At 53.2% G+C, this 18697-nt stretch overlaps 1 protein-coding gene across 7 annotated transcripts in view; it reads left to right on the top strand.

The window, feature by feature from the left end:
• The window catches only part of DIP2A (disco interacting protein 2 homolog A), a 45091-nt gene that overhangs the window by 4479 nt on the left and 21915 nt on the right, over window positions 1–18697 (top strand). For 5 of the 7 annotated variants that reach the window (XM_075607383.1, XM_075607382.1, XM_075607380.1 and 2 more), the window contains 10 exons: window positions 12717–12788; window positions 13973–14092; window positions 15259–15378; window positions 15677–15925; window positions 16215–16343; window positions 16428–16547; window positions 16645–16842; window positions 17041–17132; window positions 18249–18359; window positions 18454–18577. In XM_075607383.1, the coding sequence (XP_075463498.1) occupies window positions 15312–15378; window positions 15677–15925; window positions 16215–16343; window positions 16428–16547; window positions 16645–16842; window positions 17041–17132; window positions 18249–18359; window positions 18454–18577 (1090 nt within the window). In that variant the 5' untranslated portion in view covers window positions 12717–12788; window positions 13973–14092; window positions 15259–15311. Of the gene's footprint in view, window positions 1–11082; window positions 11359–12716; window positions 12789–13972; window positions 14093–15258; window positions 15379–15676; window positions 15926–16214; window positions 16344–16427; window positions 16548–16644; window positions 16843–17040; window positions 17133–18248; window positions 18360–18453; window positions 18578–18697 lie in introns of those variants that run through there. The other 2 variants (XM_075607384.1, XM_075607386.1) reach the window with 2 other exon arrangements.

Below are 18697 nucleotides of genomic sequence, written 5' to 3'. Positions count from 1 at the left end.
GCCATTAACGGGTCTGTCTGCCGCTACTACAACTCACCGCCAGGTAGGTCGCCACTTGACATTTAGCTGCGTGCGCTCCGACCCGACGCATCATCTTGAAATGTCAAGCGGCGATGTGATGTAGTGGTGATGAGGCGCTGGGCCAAACATCCCCTTCCAGCCTATTAAGACCAGTGCTAGTCAATAGTGTCACAAATTAGCCCAGAATCTTAACCATGAATAGTATCAAAGATTATGCCATAGTCGCTGCGGCTGGTTCTGGAGGGGTGTATACCTAACCGAGGCAGCATTGCTGTGATCAACGCTGAATTGTTAAGCAGTGTTTTTTTGTTTGTTTTCCAGTTGTGGCTTTTTTGTGTTTGTTTTTTGAGCGCACAGAGCCAATGTTATTGCAGAATGGAAATGTTGTGGTCATATCCCAACCGTGTATGTGTCTGGGAAAGAGAGAGATGGAATATAATAGCAAATTAATAATAATCAATGCCAAGTAAGCTACAGGTTTGTATATGCTGTAAGTGAATGTTCCGCTCCCTCCTGTCTCAGGGAGCGGTGATACCTCCCTGCAGACTCGTTATCTCAGCCCTGAGTCTCACCGTTTCCTAGTTATTGTAGCAGTGCAGAGACCTGCACAGGAGGGCTGCAAAGTCACCCGCAGGGAGACATCAAGCCAATTCCTGCTCCCTCCTCCCTGGAAGATCAGAAAGAACCTGTGTGGTCCAAAGGGAGGTAGTTAGCTGTTGGCTGCCAGGGGGGGTCTGTGTAGCCATGCATTGCAGGCTGCTCTGTCAGTCAATGTGTTAAGGGGCTGACATGTCTCTCTGAATAGTGTAGTTTAACCCAGGGGTTCTCAACTCCAATCCTCAAAACCCCCCCCTACCCCAGTAGGTCAGGTTATCAGGATATCCCTGCTTTAGCACAGGTGACTTGATCTTTGAGCCACCTGTGCTGAAGCAGGGATCATGAAAACCTGACCTGGTGGGGGGTCTTGAGAACTGGAGTTGAGAACCCCTGCTTTATCCCCTTCTATGCAGAAACCTGCAGCACATAGTGGAGTCCTTTAGCTTTTAGATATACAGTATTTATAGGAAGTAAGTGGTGTATGGTCCTACTTGCAGCTCCATGTTCCTGCAAAAATGGAGTGCTGGTTCTTGTCCAAACCTACCACTCCCTGCACAAGAAGCAGGTGTTGCTGAGCCGTAGGGACGTTCCCAGTAATGTTTTTTCAGTGGTGATAGGAGCCAAACGGACTTGTTATTGGAAACTATGCAGAGATGGCAGTCCACGGATGCTTTAAGTGTATAATATACTTTCAGTTTGCCTTGTGTACAACATATAACAGCAGCAGGGTTCCATGGCAATCTCCCTAGCTTCTGCTTATTTTGTGTTTGTTTTTATGGAGCGACACAATCCTGTCTCCTCTTCACAGCTGCCATGTGAAGCATCAGGTGAGGAAGATGTAGCAGGGCGAGGAAACGGGATTGTGCTATTCTAGGAGCTGGAGCAATGTAACTAGTAATAAATCTCAGTGCATTGCCGCTTTCCAGTCATTGACAAGTCAGACTCCTGGGTCGAAAGTAGAGATCCCTCATTCATTTCCTGTTCGAATTCTCTCTGTAGGGTGGCAGTAGTGTAGGTGGAGGGTGTCTTTGCCTCTCATCATTGGGTTCTCCGTGCCCGCGTCACCTGAGGGTTACAACTTACAGGGACCTCTGTAATGGTTGACCTGTCCTTTCCAACCTGTTTCTGTGATCGGGAGGAAAGGTCTGCAGCCCTTGCTGCTGGTCACAGGTAGACATTAGATGTAATATGGCATATAACTGATGACCAAGACAGGAGAGTACAGAATTGGTTCTGTATCAATTGTCTTAACTAGTTCATGGGCTGAAGGGGCAGGTCAGTGGTAATGTCACTGTCACTTCCTTTTGAATTGGGTTAACACACTCTACTTTTCTTGTGACCTTGGGCAAGTCCCCCTTCTCGCTCTCGTGCACCAACGTTGCATTGTAATGCAGAGACTGTTTATGTTGCCACTTCTATGTCCAGTTGTTCATAGACTCATTGCTATAGAAGAAAACTCTTGTTATTTTAACCATTCATTGGGTCTGCGGATGGCTAGTGTTGAAGCTCCCTCCAGCAAGGGGAAGGTTAAGGATTAGACCTTTGATTTAAAGCAGACTCTGAATACTTGGCATTGGTGGCCGAAGCCTTAATTGAACTCCCCTCTGTTTTGTGTGTGTTCTTTACTTCTCGCTCTCTCGTCCAGACAGCAGCTGGAAAAGGAATGGCCACTTTCAGCCTTGTCCTGACATCTGTCAGGTCCGATTGCTGGGGATCAGCATGTGTAAAAGTGCCAGAGCCATTAAGGGGTCTATATCGAAATAAGGAGCCCTCGCTCCGGATTGATCGAAGTGAAGGAAAATAAGTTTGCTTAATTTGGTGCTGTTAAGTTTTCTTCCTGTGGGGTTTGCAGCCGTGTAAAGTAGCAGCCTCAGAATGTCAGCGGGGGAGAGAGGTGATGTAGGAAGCCTGACAGTGATAGTCAGTGCAGGGACAGGGGACCACTCCTATTCAGTGCAGCAGCAGTAGGGAATCTGTTTAGCTGATCTGTTCTGGCTCTTGTTAGTGTGGACGCTCTGAGCTGGTTCAGCTACTTCCTTTACTCTGAGTCTAGTCACATAAAGAATGAATATCTTTATATTGTGCCCAGTGTACTTGGCGCTTTATAAAGACAACACAGTACAGGGATTTCTAATACAAAAAGCACAACAAAATCCGACAATAGGAAAATAAATCCCTGCCCCGGAGAGCTTACAATCTAAGTGATATGTTGGAAACTTCGAGAGAGCGTATGTAGGCAGGAGCAGATGACGGGAGAGCCTTAAAGGTAAGGAGGAGAACTTTGTAGGTGATCTTAAATTTGATGGGAAGCCAGGGAGGGATTTAAGGAGGAGATGAGCAGAGACTGTTTTGAGAGAGTGAAATTATTCTTGCAGCAGAATTTTGGATAGATTGTTAAGGAGAAAGTTGTGAGGCCTGTTAGCAGTATGTTACAATAATCCAGATGGGAGGGGATGAGGGCATGCATTAGTTTTAGCAGTCGATTGACAGAGGAAAGGTTGGATCTTGGCAATATTACGGGGGAAGAAGCGACACGTAATCTAAAATGCATTGAAGGCCGACAATCCTCAGCTCTGTTTTTTGCAACTGAGGGATGGTTCATTGTCTCTGCTGCTGTTCCCGTATCTGAAAATCTGTGTGCATGTAGTATAAGAATTTAACATGCAGTCCGTCACCCACACCCCCCAAAAAACAATTCCTATGTGTTACTCCACCCCTGACAAGCCTCTTATTAATGTTCGAGTGTTGTGTGGCGGGCGATGTATGTGCCACACAAAGGACTGTGTGTGATGGGTGATCTGTCACCCACCCTGCAGTCACACACACAAGCTTCCTTTACAGCATGAAGATTAATGACGTGGTTCTGGCTCTGGGTGGGGAGCAGGGCCAGTTCTCTGGGTTCGTGGGGATATGAGGGGAGTGGATGTTGCTCTGCGGGTTAGTTTTTGTATGAATTATTAGCCTCTGGGTCCTCCCAAATCTTTTATTCTCTCTTCAGCTCTGGCCGATCCACCCTTTTGTGCTTCTCCATATTATCCCCACGAGAGCTGTGTTCACTCCTAAAACAAACTCTCTTCCCAGCACGTCCTCGCTACCTTTCAGTCCAGGAAGATTTTCAAATAGCACTGCTCCCACCCAGAGGCCAGATGGGAATGTGTATAAATAGGAACACTTCTAAAATAACAATCTAATATTCATGGTTCATTGAAGTCTCATTACTATTGCTCTGTTGCCCTGTGTAATTATTATGCATTCAGTTGTGTGTCACCAAAGATCAACAATCCGTTGTGTTCTTTTCTCTACACCACAAACTCCCACATTCTCCCTTACCCCAACAGGTACGGGTTATGATTTAGTGTAGACCAATAGAAGCTGTATTGGTCTTAAGGAAGTGTGAATTTGTCTTAAGTTGTGGTATCATTGTAATGTATCTACATGGTAATTCTTCAGAAGAGAACTCACAGGTGGTGTCTTTACATGCGGTGAACCTTTCCGGCCTCGCAGGTCGCCTCTCTGCGCGCGGTGAACCTTTCCGGCCTCGCAGGTCGCCTCTCTGCGCGCGGTGAGCCTTTCCGGCCTCGCAGGTCGCCTCTCTGCGCGCGGTGAGCCTTTCCGGCCTCGCAGGTCGCCTCTCTGCACGCGGTGAGCCTTTCCGAGCTCGCAGGCCGCCTCTCTGCGCGCGGTGAGCCTTTCCGAGCTCGCAGGTTGCCTCTCTGTGCACGGTGAGCCTTTCCGAGCTCGCAGGTCGCCTCTCTGCGCGCGGTGAGCCTTTCCGAGCTCGCAGGTTGCCTCTCTGCGCGCGGTGAGCCTTTCCGAGCTCGCAGGTCGCCTCTCTGCGCGCGGTGAGCCTTTCCGGCCTCGCAGGTCGCCTCTCTGCGCGCGGTGAGCCTTTCCGGCCTCGCAGGTCGCCTCTCTGCGCGCGGTGAGCCTTTCCGAGCTCGCAGGTCGCCTCTCTGCGCGCGGTGAGCCTATCTGAGCTCGCAGGTTGCCTCTCTGTGCACGGTGAGCCTTTCCGAGCTCGCAGGTCGCCTCTCTGCGCGCGGTGAGCCTTTCCGAGCTCGCAGGTTGCCTCTCTGCGCGCGGTGAGCCTTTCCGAGCTCGCAGGTCGCCTCTCTGCGCGCGGTGAGCCTTTCCGGCCTCGCAGGTCGCCTCTCTGCGCGCGGTGAGCCTTTCCGGCCTCGCAGGTCGCCTCTCTGCGCGCGGTGAGCCTTTCCGAGCTCGCAGGTCGCCTCTCTGCGCGCGGTGAGCCTTTCCGGCCTCGCAGGTCGCCTCTCTGCGCGCGGTGAGCCTTTCCGAGCTCGCAGGTCGCCTCTCTGCGCGCGGTGAGCCTTTCCGAGCTCGCAGGTCGCCTCTCTGCGCGCGGTGAGCCTTTCCGGCCTCGCAGGTCGCCTCTTTGTGCGCAGTGAGCCTTTCTGAGCTCGCAGGTCGCCTCTCTGCGCGCGGTGAGCCTTTCCGAGCTCGCAGGTCGCCTCTCTGCGCGCGGTGAGCCTTTCCGAGCTCGCAGGTCGCCTCTCTGCGCGCGGTGAGCCTTTCCGAGCTCGCAGGTCGCCTCTCTGCGCGCGGTGAGCCTTTCCGAGCTCGCAGGTCGCCTCTCTGTGCGCGGTGAGCCTTTCCGAGCTCGCAGGTCGCCTCTCTGCGCGCGGTGAACCTTTCCAAGCTCGCAGGTCGCCTCTCTGCGCGCGGTGAGCCTTTCCGGCCTCGCAGGTCGCCTCTCTGCGCGCGGTGAGCCTTTCCGGCCTCGCAGGTCGCCTCTTTGTGCGCGGTGAGCCTTTCCGAGCTCGCAGGTCGCCTCTCTGCGCGCGGTGAACCTTTCCAAGCTCGCAGGTCGCCTCTCTGCGCGCGGTGAGCCTTTCCGGCCTCGCAGGTCGCCTCTCTGTGCGCGGTGAGCCTTTCCGGCCTCGCAGGTCGCCTCTCTGCGCGCGGTGAGCCTTTCCGAGCTCGCAGGTCGCCTCTCTGCGCGCGGTGAGCCTTTCCGGCCTCGCAAGTCGCCTCTCTGCGCGCGGTGAGCCTTTCCGGCCTCGCAGGTCGCCTCTCTGCGCGCGGTGAGCCTTTCCGGCCTCGCAGGTCGCCTCTCTGCGCGCGGTGAGCCTTTCCGGCCTCGCAGGTCGCCTCTCTGCGCGCGGTGAGCCTTTCCGGCCTCGCAGGTCGCCTCTCTGCGCGCGGTGAGCCTTTCCGAGCTCGCAGGTCGCCTCTCTGCGCGCGGTGAGCCTTTCCGAGCTCGCTGGTCGCCTCTCTGCGCGCGGTGAGCCTTTCCGGCCTCGCAGGTCGCCTCTCTGCGCGCGGTGAGCCTTTCCGAGCTCGCAGGTCGCCTCTCTGCGCGCGGTGAGCCTTTCCGAGCTCGCAGGTCGCCTCTCTGCGCGCGGTGAGCCTTTCCGGCCTCGCAGGTCGCCTCTCTGCGCGCGGTGAGCCTTTCCGAGCTCGCAGGTCGCCTCTCTGCGCGCGGTGAGCCTTTCCGGCCTCGCAGGTCGCCTCTCTGCGCGCGGTGAGCCTTTCCGGCCTCGCAGGTCGCCTCTCTGCGCGCGGTGAGCCTTTCCGGCCTCGCAGGTCGCCTCTCTGCGCGCGGTGAGCCTTTCCGAGCTCGCAGGTCGCCTCTCTGCGTGCGGTGAGCCTTTCCGGCCTCGCAGGTCGCCTCTCTGCGTGCGGTGAGCCTTTCCGGCCTCGCAGGTCGCCTCTCTGCGCGCGGTGAGCCTTTCCGGCCTCGCAGGTCGCCTCTCTGCGCGCGGTGGGCCTTTCCGGCCTCGCAGGTCGCCTCTCTGCGCGCGGTGAGCCTTTCCGGCCTCGCAGGTCGCCTCTCTGCGCGCGGTGAGCCTTTCCGGCCTCGCAGGTCGCCTCTCTGCGCGCGGTGAGCCTTTCCGAGCTCGCAGGTCGCCTCTCTGCGCGCGGTGAGCCTTTCCGAGCTCGCAGGTCGCCTCTCTGCGCGCGGTGAGCCTTTCCGAGCTCGCAGGTCGCCTCTCTGCGCGCGGTGAGCCTTTCCGAGCTCGCAGGTCACCTCTCTGCGCGCGGTGAGCCTTTCCGGCCTCGCAGGTCGCCTCTCTGCGCGCGGTGAGCCTTTCCGGCCTCGCAGGTCGCCTCTCTGCGCGCGGTGAGCCTTTCCGAGCTCGCAGGTCGCCTCTCTGCGCGCGGTGAGCCTTTCCGAGCTCGCAGGTCGCCTCTCTGCGCGCGGTGAGCCTTTCCGAGCTCGCAGGTCGCCTCTCTGCGCGCGGTGAGCCTTTCCGAGCTCGCTGGTCGCCTCTCTGCGCGCGGTGAGCCTTTCCGGCCTCGCAGGTCGCCTCTCTGCGCGCGGTGAGCCTTTCCGAGCTCGCAGGTCGCCTCTCTGCGCGCGGTGAGCCTTTCCGAGCTCGCAGGTCGCCTCTCTGCGCGCGGTGAGCCTTTCCGGCCTCGCAGGTCGCCTCTCTGCGCGCGGTGAGCCTTTCCGAGCTCGCAGGTCGCCTCTCTGCGCGCGGTGAGCCTTTCCGGCCTCGCAGGTCGCCTCTCTGCGCGCGGTGAGCCTTTCCGGCCTCGCAGGTCGCCTCTCTGCGCGCGGTGAGCCTTTCCGGCCTCGCAGGTCGCCTCTCTGCGCGCGGTGAGCCTTTCCGAGCTCGCAGGTCGCCTCTCTGCGTGCGGTGAGCCTTTCCGGCCTCGCAGGTCGCCTCTCTGCGTGCGGTGAGCCTTTCCGGCCTCGCAGGTCGCCTCTCTGCGCGCGGTGAGCCTTTCCGGCCTCGCAGGTCGCCTCTCTGCGCGCGGTGGGCCTTTCCGGCCTCGCAGGTCGCCTCTCTGCGCGCGGTGAGCCTTTCCGGCCTCGCAGGTCGCCTCTCTGCGCGCGGTGAGCCTTTCCGGCCTCGCAGGTCGCCTCTCTGCGCGCGGTGAGCCTTTCCGGCCTCGCAGGTCGCCTCTCTGCGCGCGGTGAGCCTTTCCGAGCTCGCAGGTCGCCTCTCTGCGTGCGGTGAGCCTTTCCGGCCTCGCAGGTCGCCTCTCTGCGTGCGGTGAGCCTTTCCGGCCTCGCAGGTCGCCTCTCTGCGCGCGGTGAGCCTTTCCGGCCTCGCAGGTCGCCTCTCTGCGCGCGGTGGGCCTTTCCGGCCTCGCAGGTCGCCTCTCTGCGCGCGGTGAGCCTTTCCGGCCTCGCAGGTCGCCTCTCTGCGCGCGGTGAGCCTTTCCGGCCTCGCAGGTCGCCTCTCTGCGCGCGGTGAGCCTTTCCGGCCTCGCAGGTCGCCTCTCTGCGCGCGGTGAGCCTTTCCGAGCTCGCAGGTCGCCTCTCTGCGCGCGGTGAGCCTTTCCGAGCTCGCAGGTCGCCTCTCTGCGCGCGGTGAGCCTTTCCGAGCTCGCAGGTCGCCTCTCTGCGCGCGGTGAGCCTTTCCGGCCTCGCAGGTCGCCTCTCTGCGCGCGTCACTCAGTTAATGATGCCTGTGTAGAAGTCCTGCAATTCTGGGACAAAATAAGATGCATTCAAGAAAATAAAAAATGCCGGTGAAAGCAAAATGTACCTTTTTTATTGTTTTTTCTATTATAAATTTGCTAAAAACAAATTTGCCCCAGAATTTCTCCACTGCCATTCATTCTTTTTGAACCCGGGTGGGACTGCATCTGTAATGAGTAATACTCCTGCTCAGGTGTGAGACACTGACTCACAGGGGACCTGAGGGAAGACTACGCTAATTAGCCTCTGCCCTCTCATTGGTCGGGATCCGTCTCTCCTCGGTTGCATTAATATGAGGAATCTAGTAGTTTGTGTTCTCAGAGGAATCAAAGTGCCCGAAAAACACTTTTTTTTTATTTTTTATTTTTTTGGTAACGCAAATATACAGCTCTTTAATTTCTTGTTTTTTTTTCACATCCCTGGTGGGAAATCTGAAGCCGGTTTCCTCCCTAGGTTGTATCTGCCCGTTCCTCCAGTCATTACTAATCAGTTATAGGAGGAGATGGGAGCGTGTCCTGTTACTTGCAGGAAGGGGCGAGATGTTAATCTGTTTTGTAAATCCGATTACTCCCTTGTTTGGTCTGTGAGAGGCATTACCAGTTACTGAGGTTCCTATCCTAATAGAAGCATCAGCTGGTACAGTTAATGCATCTCCCTTGGGGGAGGGGAGCAGGCTGGAGACTTCAATCCTCGCTTAGGGGCGTCAAACCATACCCTCAATCTGACCTTCACTGTGATGGGGCATTACAATCAGACACATTGTTTGCAGTATGGTTGTACCTCCTGTAGAGGTGTCAAAAGGTACACACACACTCTTACATCACTTGCTTTCAGGAACCTTTTGACACCTCTAGCCATAAAACACATCCACACCGGGGGAAGGACCAGCACAGATAACATTCCAAGAGACACTGTTTTTAAGTTTACCTTTTGCTTGCTTCATTGTAACATCGCCGGAAGAAGAGATCAGTGTATCTCGAAAGCTCGCACAAATAAAAGCATTTCGTTAGCCACAGAACGGTATCATCAATTTATTTTTTGATTATTGAAGCTCAGCTAACATGGTACTGATACCTCTACATATATCTATCTATCTATCTATCTATCTATCTATCTATCTATCTATCTATCTATCAGTTTTGTGCTTTCCCGGTCTCACACATTTGTGACTGATTTGTGAGCTTTCCAGGTCTGCTGCAGGTGTGTTTGGTAAACGCACAAAGTGCACATCCGTTCATCCCACAGGCTGCAGCAGGCCTGGTAAATGACCCCCATGTGGATGCGCCTGTGTGCGCTCTGGCTCACGGAGTTTCTGTTTACTCTGCGGTTTCAGCAAAGTATCTTGGTCAGTGGTTTTGGTGCATTAACCCTTTTCTGCCAGAGGGAAACCAAACCTTTGCTCTGCACATTGATGTATACATTGCTCTGTGTAGATACATACAGTACTGTGTACACAGTTGGATCTGTGTGTCTGTAATTGCCTGTCTGTGTAAACACTCGTTGCCTGTATCCTCTCTCTGCCAGATGATTCCTCTGTCTCCCATGGGAAGCGCAGCTTTGCTGCTGACAGTTATTAGGGGAAGATTTGCATAGGAAAAGATTGCATAATTAAGAGTGACTCCCATTTGCATGGACTAGTTTTTTAGGCTGGAACTTATACTGGTTTTCTACAAAGATCTCAGAGCTGCAATCTCCTTTCACTAGAGCTGAGCACATGCTCAGCGGCCCGTTCCTAAACCTTCCTGGTGACCCGTGTTATGTATCGCGCGCTCTCCAGCGCTCGGTGCCTGCTACCCAAAGCTTGACTCTCTGAAGCCTGTTGTGTATCGTAGTATCAGCCCTCTTCTTGATAAAGGCAGCTGTATACTGCCGACACGTTGGGTTTCTATGTGGCACATTAAATTGTTTGCATAAGTCGATGTGCCTGCTTCTCTTCACTGACATAACCTGGGATGTTTGGACCTCCCAGGACCCAGTGCACCGGCAGATAAGCACACCCCCCCCTCCAGCACCATAATATTGTGTGCATGTACCCCTCTCTATTACTGTATCATGGTATCTGTCAGGACTCCTAGTGGTAGCCATTTTTGCTTTACGATTTGTTGCGGGGTCCAGTGGAAGTGTTAAGTGATGAGCACTGGACCAACATTCTGACTTGTGTCATGAGGTTGTGTTTATCTTCTCTCCTAACATTCGGCAGCTCTGTGTGCCTACATCAGATTACCTGCACTGCACCCAAGGGGTGGCTGCACGACTCCAGGGCCTCTGTGCTCTGGCTTTCCACTGTATTTGAAGGCTGATTGAATGTCCGGTCGGATTGTCGGCTTCTGTTCTTCACTCTCCATGAATACGTTTTGGGGGTGACTGATAGCGGCGGTGCTTTTGTGCTGTGTACTAGGAATGCCTTGTTATGCTGTCACTTTGGCAGTTCTCCGCTTCCCATGAATGGGGGGAAGGTTTAGGATGAATAGAGTAAGCTGGCTGTGGTAATTGTGCTGCAGGACAGTGGCCAGAGGGTTTCTGATGTGTCGATGCAGAGCTGAAGGATGGATGAGTCTGTCTTGATGATATGATGTGACTCGGTGTCCTTGTGTGATCACAGGTTTGTGAACCGTTGGCTGACGGTCAGTGAAGCTTCTCCCGAGGCCGTGTGACACATCTCCCGTTCCTTGCAGAAGGAACAGCACTGTCGCTTATCCTGTGTGTACAGAGATTTTTAAACTTCATAGGTTACTTTAAGTGCATCCTGGGAAAATAACCCTATGTGGTTATATATTAAAGAACATGCTTTGCAGCTCACTGCATGCCTGGTGGCAGTAATGGGGTTAATATGAGGGGGTGAGTTTGGTAAGTGGGGGCTGTCCATGGATTGGTATCATTACCAGAATAATAGTCTTGTTGTCTGAAACTCCTGCTCTCCACGGCCCCAGGAGATGCTGTCTGTCTGTAACCAGGGAGAGCAAGGGACAGTGCGACGGCAGCTGTGTCCCTGCAGCCCCTCCATGCCTGTGGGACTGGCGGGGAGGGATCAGGGTAACATGAGTGACGGTTTAATCTCCATTTGGGGTGGGGAGAAGAGTTTCTGTGTCTCGCTGCTATTCAGAGAGGAACAAAGGGATGAGAGAGCGCAGTGAGTGTGGGACCTGGAGCACAGACACGGCAGAGCTGAAAGTCTCCTGCACGGCACTGTCAATGTGTCATTTTTTGCTTCCTTGCGGGTCACTTTGAGGATTTGCTCCCCTGGGCCTAGCTGTGACACACACCTCTGCATCCAGCAGCCTTGCTGAACTCGCAACCTCCGTGCGGAGGCTGGTACGCGTAGCGAGGAAGAAGATGCTGTGTTTTAGGTATTTCGCTTTCTCTTAGGAGCTGCACGGGAGGTGACGGTGACACTGGGTGTGCCGGGACATGTTGGAAGCTTTGCCCTGGCGGGCAGTGTCTGTCTCTGGGACTCTTGAGTTGGCTGCTTGTCGCACACTTCCTACAAAGCCTTGTGGCTTCCTGGGCACGTGTGATGTCCCGAGATTGTATGATGCGTCACGATTATCAGACCTGGGAATAACTGCATGAGGGTCACCGCTCTAGATTCTGATGTAAACGCACCTGTGGGGCTCCGTGACATCGCCAGGTGCGCGCAGCCCTGTGTGATACGGGTACACCGGGCTCTGTTATCTGGGAATCAGGCAGGGAAGTGCGAGTCTGAGGCTGTATGTAGGAAGTGGTGGGTGAGCTGTAATGTGCAGAGGGAGATTGCAGGGTGTCTGTGTGTAGGGTCACTCCACGTCCCTGGCATCCCTGGGTATCCTTGGTCTTAGTGTGTACATAAGTTATTCTGTGCGGCACAGAAAAGGATAAGGGATCATCAGAGCTGGCTCGGCTTCTTACCCACAGGACGGAGACACGTGTTTGTGGTGTGCCAGGGTTGTCTCGCGTGCATGTAATGGTGGTGTGCCACAGCTGACCATCAGCTCCCTCTGCAGATGTCTGCAATATGCATGTCTCACAAATGTAGTAAACTCTCCTGCTTGTGAGGTGGGTGCCCCCAGCAGTCCGCAGTGCTATACAGGTGTATAAGGTGTGTCTGCAGCTGGCAGTGCCCTTAAAGGATGCCAACTTGTGTGCTGTTGCTGGGCTTTGCTGCTCCGGTCACTTGGATGTCAGACCGCAGAGCGAGCACTTCTGGCACAGCTGCTTATCTGGTGTTTGAGTCCCAGCCTTGAAATCCTATTAAAGGGCTTAATGTGGGGCTTTGTGCTGTGTGTTTTCTGCTGTCCACTCTGCAGGGTCTCGGGAGATAAGCTGCCTGGTAATAGAGATATGTTCAGTGCATTAAATGAAACCTACCCTCAGGGCTGTCTGTCACAGACCCCTTTGTGTTGTGTTTAGAGTTGCAGTCCCTCTTATCCGGTACCAAGATTTAAAAAAAGCATTGTGTCAATAGTCCTTCCTTCCCCTCTACCTCAAGTAATGCGCGATTGTGACATTCGTTTGTAGATGTATGTTATTCAGGAGGGTACTAATGTAAGGACACACTGCTCTAAACCCAGCCCTCATCACTGCAACTTTGGGGGCTGCTGCAGCATTCCTTGTACATTCATGTGTGCGCTACTGTCTAACCCCAATAAAAGCAGGGGTATAAATCTACCCTGACACCCAATTACTCTGCGTGAGCCTCATTCTCTCCCCTCCCTATTGTGTTTTCCAGGGGACATCACTAGGAAAGGTTATGAGAAGAAAAGGGCCAAGCTGCTTGCACGTTACATCCCACTCATCCAAGGTAACCACATGCGTGTGAATGTGTAAGATCATGCATGCTTCACGACCTGTGCACAACACACGTCTGTATTTAAGAGCGAGCACGTGGTAAGTGTAAGTGTTTCAGAGCGTACATGTGGTGCTGTCTGTGCAGGATGTGGCTGCTCTGTTTGGGGGTGTCTCTATCCATCTCCACACCCGGGTCAGTTAGACTAACTCGGGTTTTTACTTCTCCTTGTTAAGTACCATCACATTTAGTACAAAATGTTTAACAATTCACAAAGCAGCAAATAATTGCAGGGGTGTTGTCAGCACTACACAAGAGATGCTGACACACGTCACGGACTTCCCTGGTTTAAAGTTTTATATACGATTGTGCCTTTGGATCATCCTTGCTCTCCGTTTGCAATGTATATACATGCAGCAGTATTAAATGTGTGCTTTTACGAGGTAGCACCCACCTGCAGCGTACGGGTTAAGCACGTGCCGCTGGTACATGGTTGTGGGGAGGTGCCTGTAGCTCCCCTGCTTGCAGTTTTCATGGTGTCTGGCGTTTCTGGCCGTTTCACTTGCTGAGTGAGCTGTTTTAGCTGAGCTCTGATCCCAGACCCAGCGTATGACAGCCAAACCATACTGAGCCCCACACACCCCCTGTCCCTGCTACAAACCCAGGGAGTTGGATAGAGCACATTCCTCCCTGCTCTGAGGCGCTCGCTAAAATCACTAGTGGGAAGGGCAGTTATTAGCTGGGAGGCTCATGTTTATAGTGAGTAATGTATGTGCTACTCGTAGCACCCTGTAGTGTGGGGCCCTTCATTGTTTGGGCTGTACAGTGAGTGGACCCTGCACCTCTCGGGTCAGAGTGCAGGGCTTGTCGAGATATCTGTAGCAGTGAGAATATAAAACCCATGTATCCAGCACACCAAGGGTTGTCTGTTTCTTGCACAGCAGACACTTTTAGCCCAGATACATCAAACAGTGGTAAGGAAAACTGGAGGTGTTATCTCCAAAAATAGTACATTTTTGGTCAACTTGCATACTAGTTGTGCCTGGGCCTTTGTCTGTTGATCCCTGCTAGGCTCTGCATGTTGTTGCTGCTTAGTCTGTGCTTCCTGCGCCTCTAGGACAGATTATCCTTGAGTGGGAGTGTTTCTGATCTCCTTCTCTGCTGCTCCTGTTTTCGGACGCGGGGACGTTTCCCTGTAGGTGTAGATCCTTCCCTGCAAGTGGAGAGCAAGCTCGCAGGCTCCACACAGATCGCGGCGGCCGGAAATAAGCAGCACAGGTCGCGCTCCACCAGCTCGCGGGATGAGCGCTTCCGATCGGGTGAGTGAGGTCACATCTGGCTGGGGGGGGGGTTTCCCATTCAGGCAGCCATTTAAAGATCCCTTCAACATCCTACTGAAAAAAAATAGGGGGTGAATTGAGTTTCTAAGTTAATAATTTAATAATCGTTTTCTTTTTCCCCTTGTATACCAACTGTGTAAGCAGAGCGGTACATAGACCTCTTTTTGCAGACAGGAGTCCCTGACCCATAGAACTTACAATCTATCCTTTGGTGGCAGAGGATGCTAGCTACTTGCACAAGGTCACAAGGAGCTAATACTGGGATTTGAGCCAGGCTCGGGCCTTTTACTCACTGTGCCACTCCTTCAGCAGATGGAGGTGTAATCTTCACATCATCCCTGGAATTAGCAGGACACTGTGTTTGTTTTGCTTTTTCCCCGTCTGTAAAGGAACCACGGTGAAGGAAGCCTGGAGTCTTCTCCAGTATTGGAAGGAAACTTTATTGGAGTTGATTTATACAGAATCCAATGTACAAGTAGAAAGTACAGAGGGTATAGGACCCACTTCAGCATGCGATGGGTGCGCAGCAATGCAAAAGAAATGAGAGCTTTGGCTATACTGATCTCAAGCCAGTTTATATAGGGCAGCTGTTTACCACTCAAACTGTGTCAGTCATACTCATTCCATCCCAAACCCACCTTCCCTTCACTCTTCTAGTAGTTTTTCAGTACCTGCCTAAGGGCTATCATCACGCATGACCATTCTCCATCTGCAGGGCCACATATCTCTTGGGGCCTGATACAGGGCTCCTCTTCTTGGCTGCTTTTGCTAGGTGCGAAGTTTCCAGCGTTTAACCCCACAGTTGCCAAAGTGCAAGCTCAATCGTAGCAGCTTGTTGAAAGGTTTTAGTGTGGTCCAGGAGGTTAAGTGGGTTTGCAAGGGGATTTGTCAATCTTACACCGCACATTGTAGAACACATTTTGCAAAAGGGATCCCGTCCGAGGCACCCCTCTGTGAGCTAAACACACTGTTTCAGGCACATGTCCACTGCTCTGATCAGCAGCTGTAATTTCAGGTCCTCCTTAGGGGTGTTGGTTTAGCCCTGAATAGGGGAGAAGGTGTTCGTTGAACAGGACACTTATCCCTTTCCTCTGTTCTGATGACTGTCCCATTCTGAGCGCTGTGTGCACCCTCTTCCTGTGCAGATGTTCACACAGAAGCCGTACAAGCAGCCCTGGCCAAATACAAGGAGAGGAAAATGCCCATGCCTTCCAAGAGACGCTCTGCACTCGTGCAGCCTTCTGTAGAGACCTACACTCCTCCTGGTAACTATCTGTTGTGTGACGGATCCTTCCTACTCACGACACTGCTACAGAAGGGCTGGGGGGAAAGAGCAGAGCCTCCTGTCAGGACACAGTATCCGACTTGTGTTGGAATGGTCCGTGCTTTTTGAAGTTTATATTCTCCCTTTTAAAGGGCTCTAGATCCTCTGATCTAACCTCTTCCTGCTCCCCCCTCATTTCCGTGTTCGCTCTCTCTCCACCCTGTGTTCCTTACGGATTTGCCAGGTTTGGTTTCTGTACCTGCTCATCACACGCCTGTCACCGGTTATTTTGCTCACAGACACCTCGTCGGCCTCGGAGGATGAGGGCTCATTGCAACGTCAGGGACACATCACATCCACACCGCTCCAGTGCCATTCCAGCGGGGAGCCCTGGATTAGCCGGGTAACCCAGGGCTCCTCCACCTCATCATCAGCATCCTCCACCTCATCTCACCCCGGAGCCAAGTCTGCTGCCACCAACCCCAACAACTGCCCCGTCGCCGCCGCTGCCACTATGCTGGCAGATCTCATGGCACATGCCCAGATAGGTCAGTACCAGGCCATGTGCTGCCAGAACTTATGGCACAGATAGGTCAGAACCACGGCATGAGCCGGCACACCGGAAGGTATAAAGAGTAATGTGGAATATTTCCTTAAGAGCTGTATGCATTAGTAAAGGTAGGATTGCAAAGGTTTATAAACCTGATTAAAATGCGGTTACGGCCGCCGTGACCGGTTCTCTGACGCCTGTCTTCTATGGGCAGAGGAGGCTTAATTGGGTTGAGGAGTACATTTGAGTCGCATGTTTTTTCTTTTTCTTCCTCTCCCGATGAGCAGAGAGTGTTCCCGCTCCGCCGGACGTGACCACAGGGCTCCTGGGACACTCACACCATGAGCGCCCGCAGGTGGCATCCGTGCGTGGCGTGCCTCGGGGGTTTAACAGCAGCATCCTGGAGACAGCCGACGGTAAGTGGGATAAGGGGGCTGGGGAGGGGGCTGCATTCAGGTTAATGTGACCCACTGTGACCGCCTGCTTTCCTGGCCCCTCAGGAGTGCCGGTAAACAGCAGAGTGTCCTCCAAAATCCAGCAGCTCCTCAACACCCTCAAGAGACCAAAGCGCCCGCCTCTCCGAGAGTTCTTCCTGGATGATTTTGAGGAGCTCCTGGAAGGTAAGAGTCGTACATTAGTGGGTTTCCTCACTGCCATTACAACGTGTCGGTACTGTGTCTGTCTCACACTAGTCTCCTCTCTTCCTACGCGGTGCAGTCCAGCAGCCGGACCCCAACCAGCCGAAGCTGGAGGGCGTAGAGATGGCTCTGCTGAAGGGGGAACCGCTGGGAGTGGTGACTAACTGGCCCCCCTCACTGCTGACCGCTCTGCACCGCTGGGGAACAACCCAGCCCAAAGCCCCGTGCCTGTCTGCCCTGGATACCACTGGGAAAGCCATGTACACGCTCACCTATGGTAAGGGGGCACAGGTTGTGGGGAGCAGACAGGACAATTTGATGGGGGAATTCCTGTCACTCTTTGGGGTGATGGAAAGATTATGGGGGGTGGGGGGAAGCGACAATATTGGGCTTCAGTAAGTGTGAGCTGAGGTTTGGAGCATGGGGTATGTATGGGGGCTAAGCCTCTGAAGCCTGTAACTGTGTCTTATCCCAGGCAAGCTGTGGAGTCGAAGCATTAAGCTAGCGTACACTCTCCTGAACAAGCTAACCAGCAAGAACGAGCCGCTGCTCAAACCAGGAGACAGGGTGAGCGCTGTCTGTGTAAAAGCAGGGGGTGCTGTGAGCTGGGTGGGATGTTGGGGAGCTGTGTGAACGAGCGATTGGGCAGCGGGGGGGTATTGTGCTTCTGCTGTGTGGTGAAAGGGGCAGAGCAGGATTTAGTTAGCGGGGAATAAAGGGAGGGCCTCGCCTACTGCAGATGGTGATGGGACACTAAATAGAAAGAACCGGCGCCTCCAAAGTGAAAATAAATAAATCTGACCAAATGTAAAGTCCAATACGAATGGCAAGCAATCCTGAGGGGAATCTTCAATGGAGTCTCATGGAAGGACAAACAGGCACATAAAACAAAGACAAAAAAGACAAAAGAGAGAGATCATAGCGCAACTCAAATAACAAAACAAAAAACTACAAACACAACACTGAAAAGATTGGCAAAAGCATAATTACAGATTTAATGCAATTAAATAAAAATATTAATAAAACAACAAACAAATGTCCGTTGGGCTAAAGACGCTAATGAAGCTATATCATCCGGTAGGAGTGAAATTAGAATCCTACTTACAGCAAAGCTGAAAAGTTAAAGCCCATAGAACAGCTGTCCTGGGGGCTTAACTTTTAAGCTATGATCTTTCTCTCTTGTCTTTTTTGTCTTTGTTTTATGTGCCTGTTTGTCCTTCCATGAGACTCCATTGAAGATTCCCCTCAGGATTGCTTGCCATTCGTATTGGACTTTACATTTGGTCAGATGTATTTATTTTCACCTTGGAGGCGCCGGTTCTTTCTATTTATTGTTTCTATTGGTCTGGTTTAACCCTATTTTACCTAGGCAGCCCCTACTTTAAGTTTAAAGTTTATTATATTAACTACTGTCACTTATATTGTCCCTGTGTTATATTAATAGCATTAGCGCTGATTTCACTGCTCTTTCCCTTTATCTGGGGATGGGACACGCCAATGCTGATACACAGATTAGTGCCTGCGTTCCACGTTGTTACTCTGTACAAACGCCTCCTATTCCTGAGCCTTTCTGTTGGCGCTGTTTTCGCCACGAAGCAGGTGTCGGTCCTGGGCACCGGGACTCGGAGGCTGTCACAGCCCAAGTTACTTACACGCTGTGTCACGGCTCATGGTTTCTTGCAGGTGGCTCTGGTGTTTCCCAACAGCGACCCGGTCATGTTCATGGTGGCGTTTTATGGCTGCCTGCTGTCCGATCTCATCCCTGTGCCCATAGAGGTGCCCCTGACTCGGAAGGTAATTCCAGGCACGGGGACTCCTGCCGCATGCGCAGCGCTGGGCAGCGCTGAGGTTTCCTGCAGTTACACACTGTGCCTCTGCTCTCCCGCAGGATGCTGGGAGTCAGCAGATTGGCTTTCTCCTGGGAAGCTGCGGGGTTTCGCTGGCGCTCACCACAGATGCCTGTCAAAAGGGGCTGCCCAAGGCCCAGACCGGGGAGGTGGTGACATTCAAAGGTGAGCAGAGACCCCCAGCCTGTCATACAGGCAGACAATTACTAACCCTCTCCCCCCCTTCCCTTAAACAGGGGGCAGCCAGGCTGCTTCAGGGGACAGCTGAACCGGTGCTGAACCTGA

This window comes from Ascaphus truei, chromosome 7, assembly GCF_040206685.1.
Source record: "Ascaphus truei isolate aAscTru1 chromosome 7, aAscTru1.hap1, whole genome shotgun sequence".
Taxonomy (NCBI): Eukaryota; Metazoa; Chordata; class Amphibia; order Anura; family Ascaphidae; genus Ascaphus; species Ascaphus truei.
This window is presented reverse-complemented; position numbering and strand designations above follow the sequence as displayed.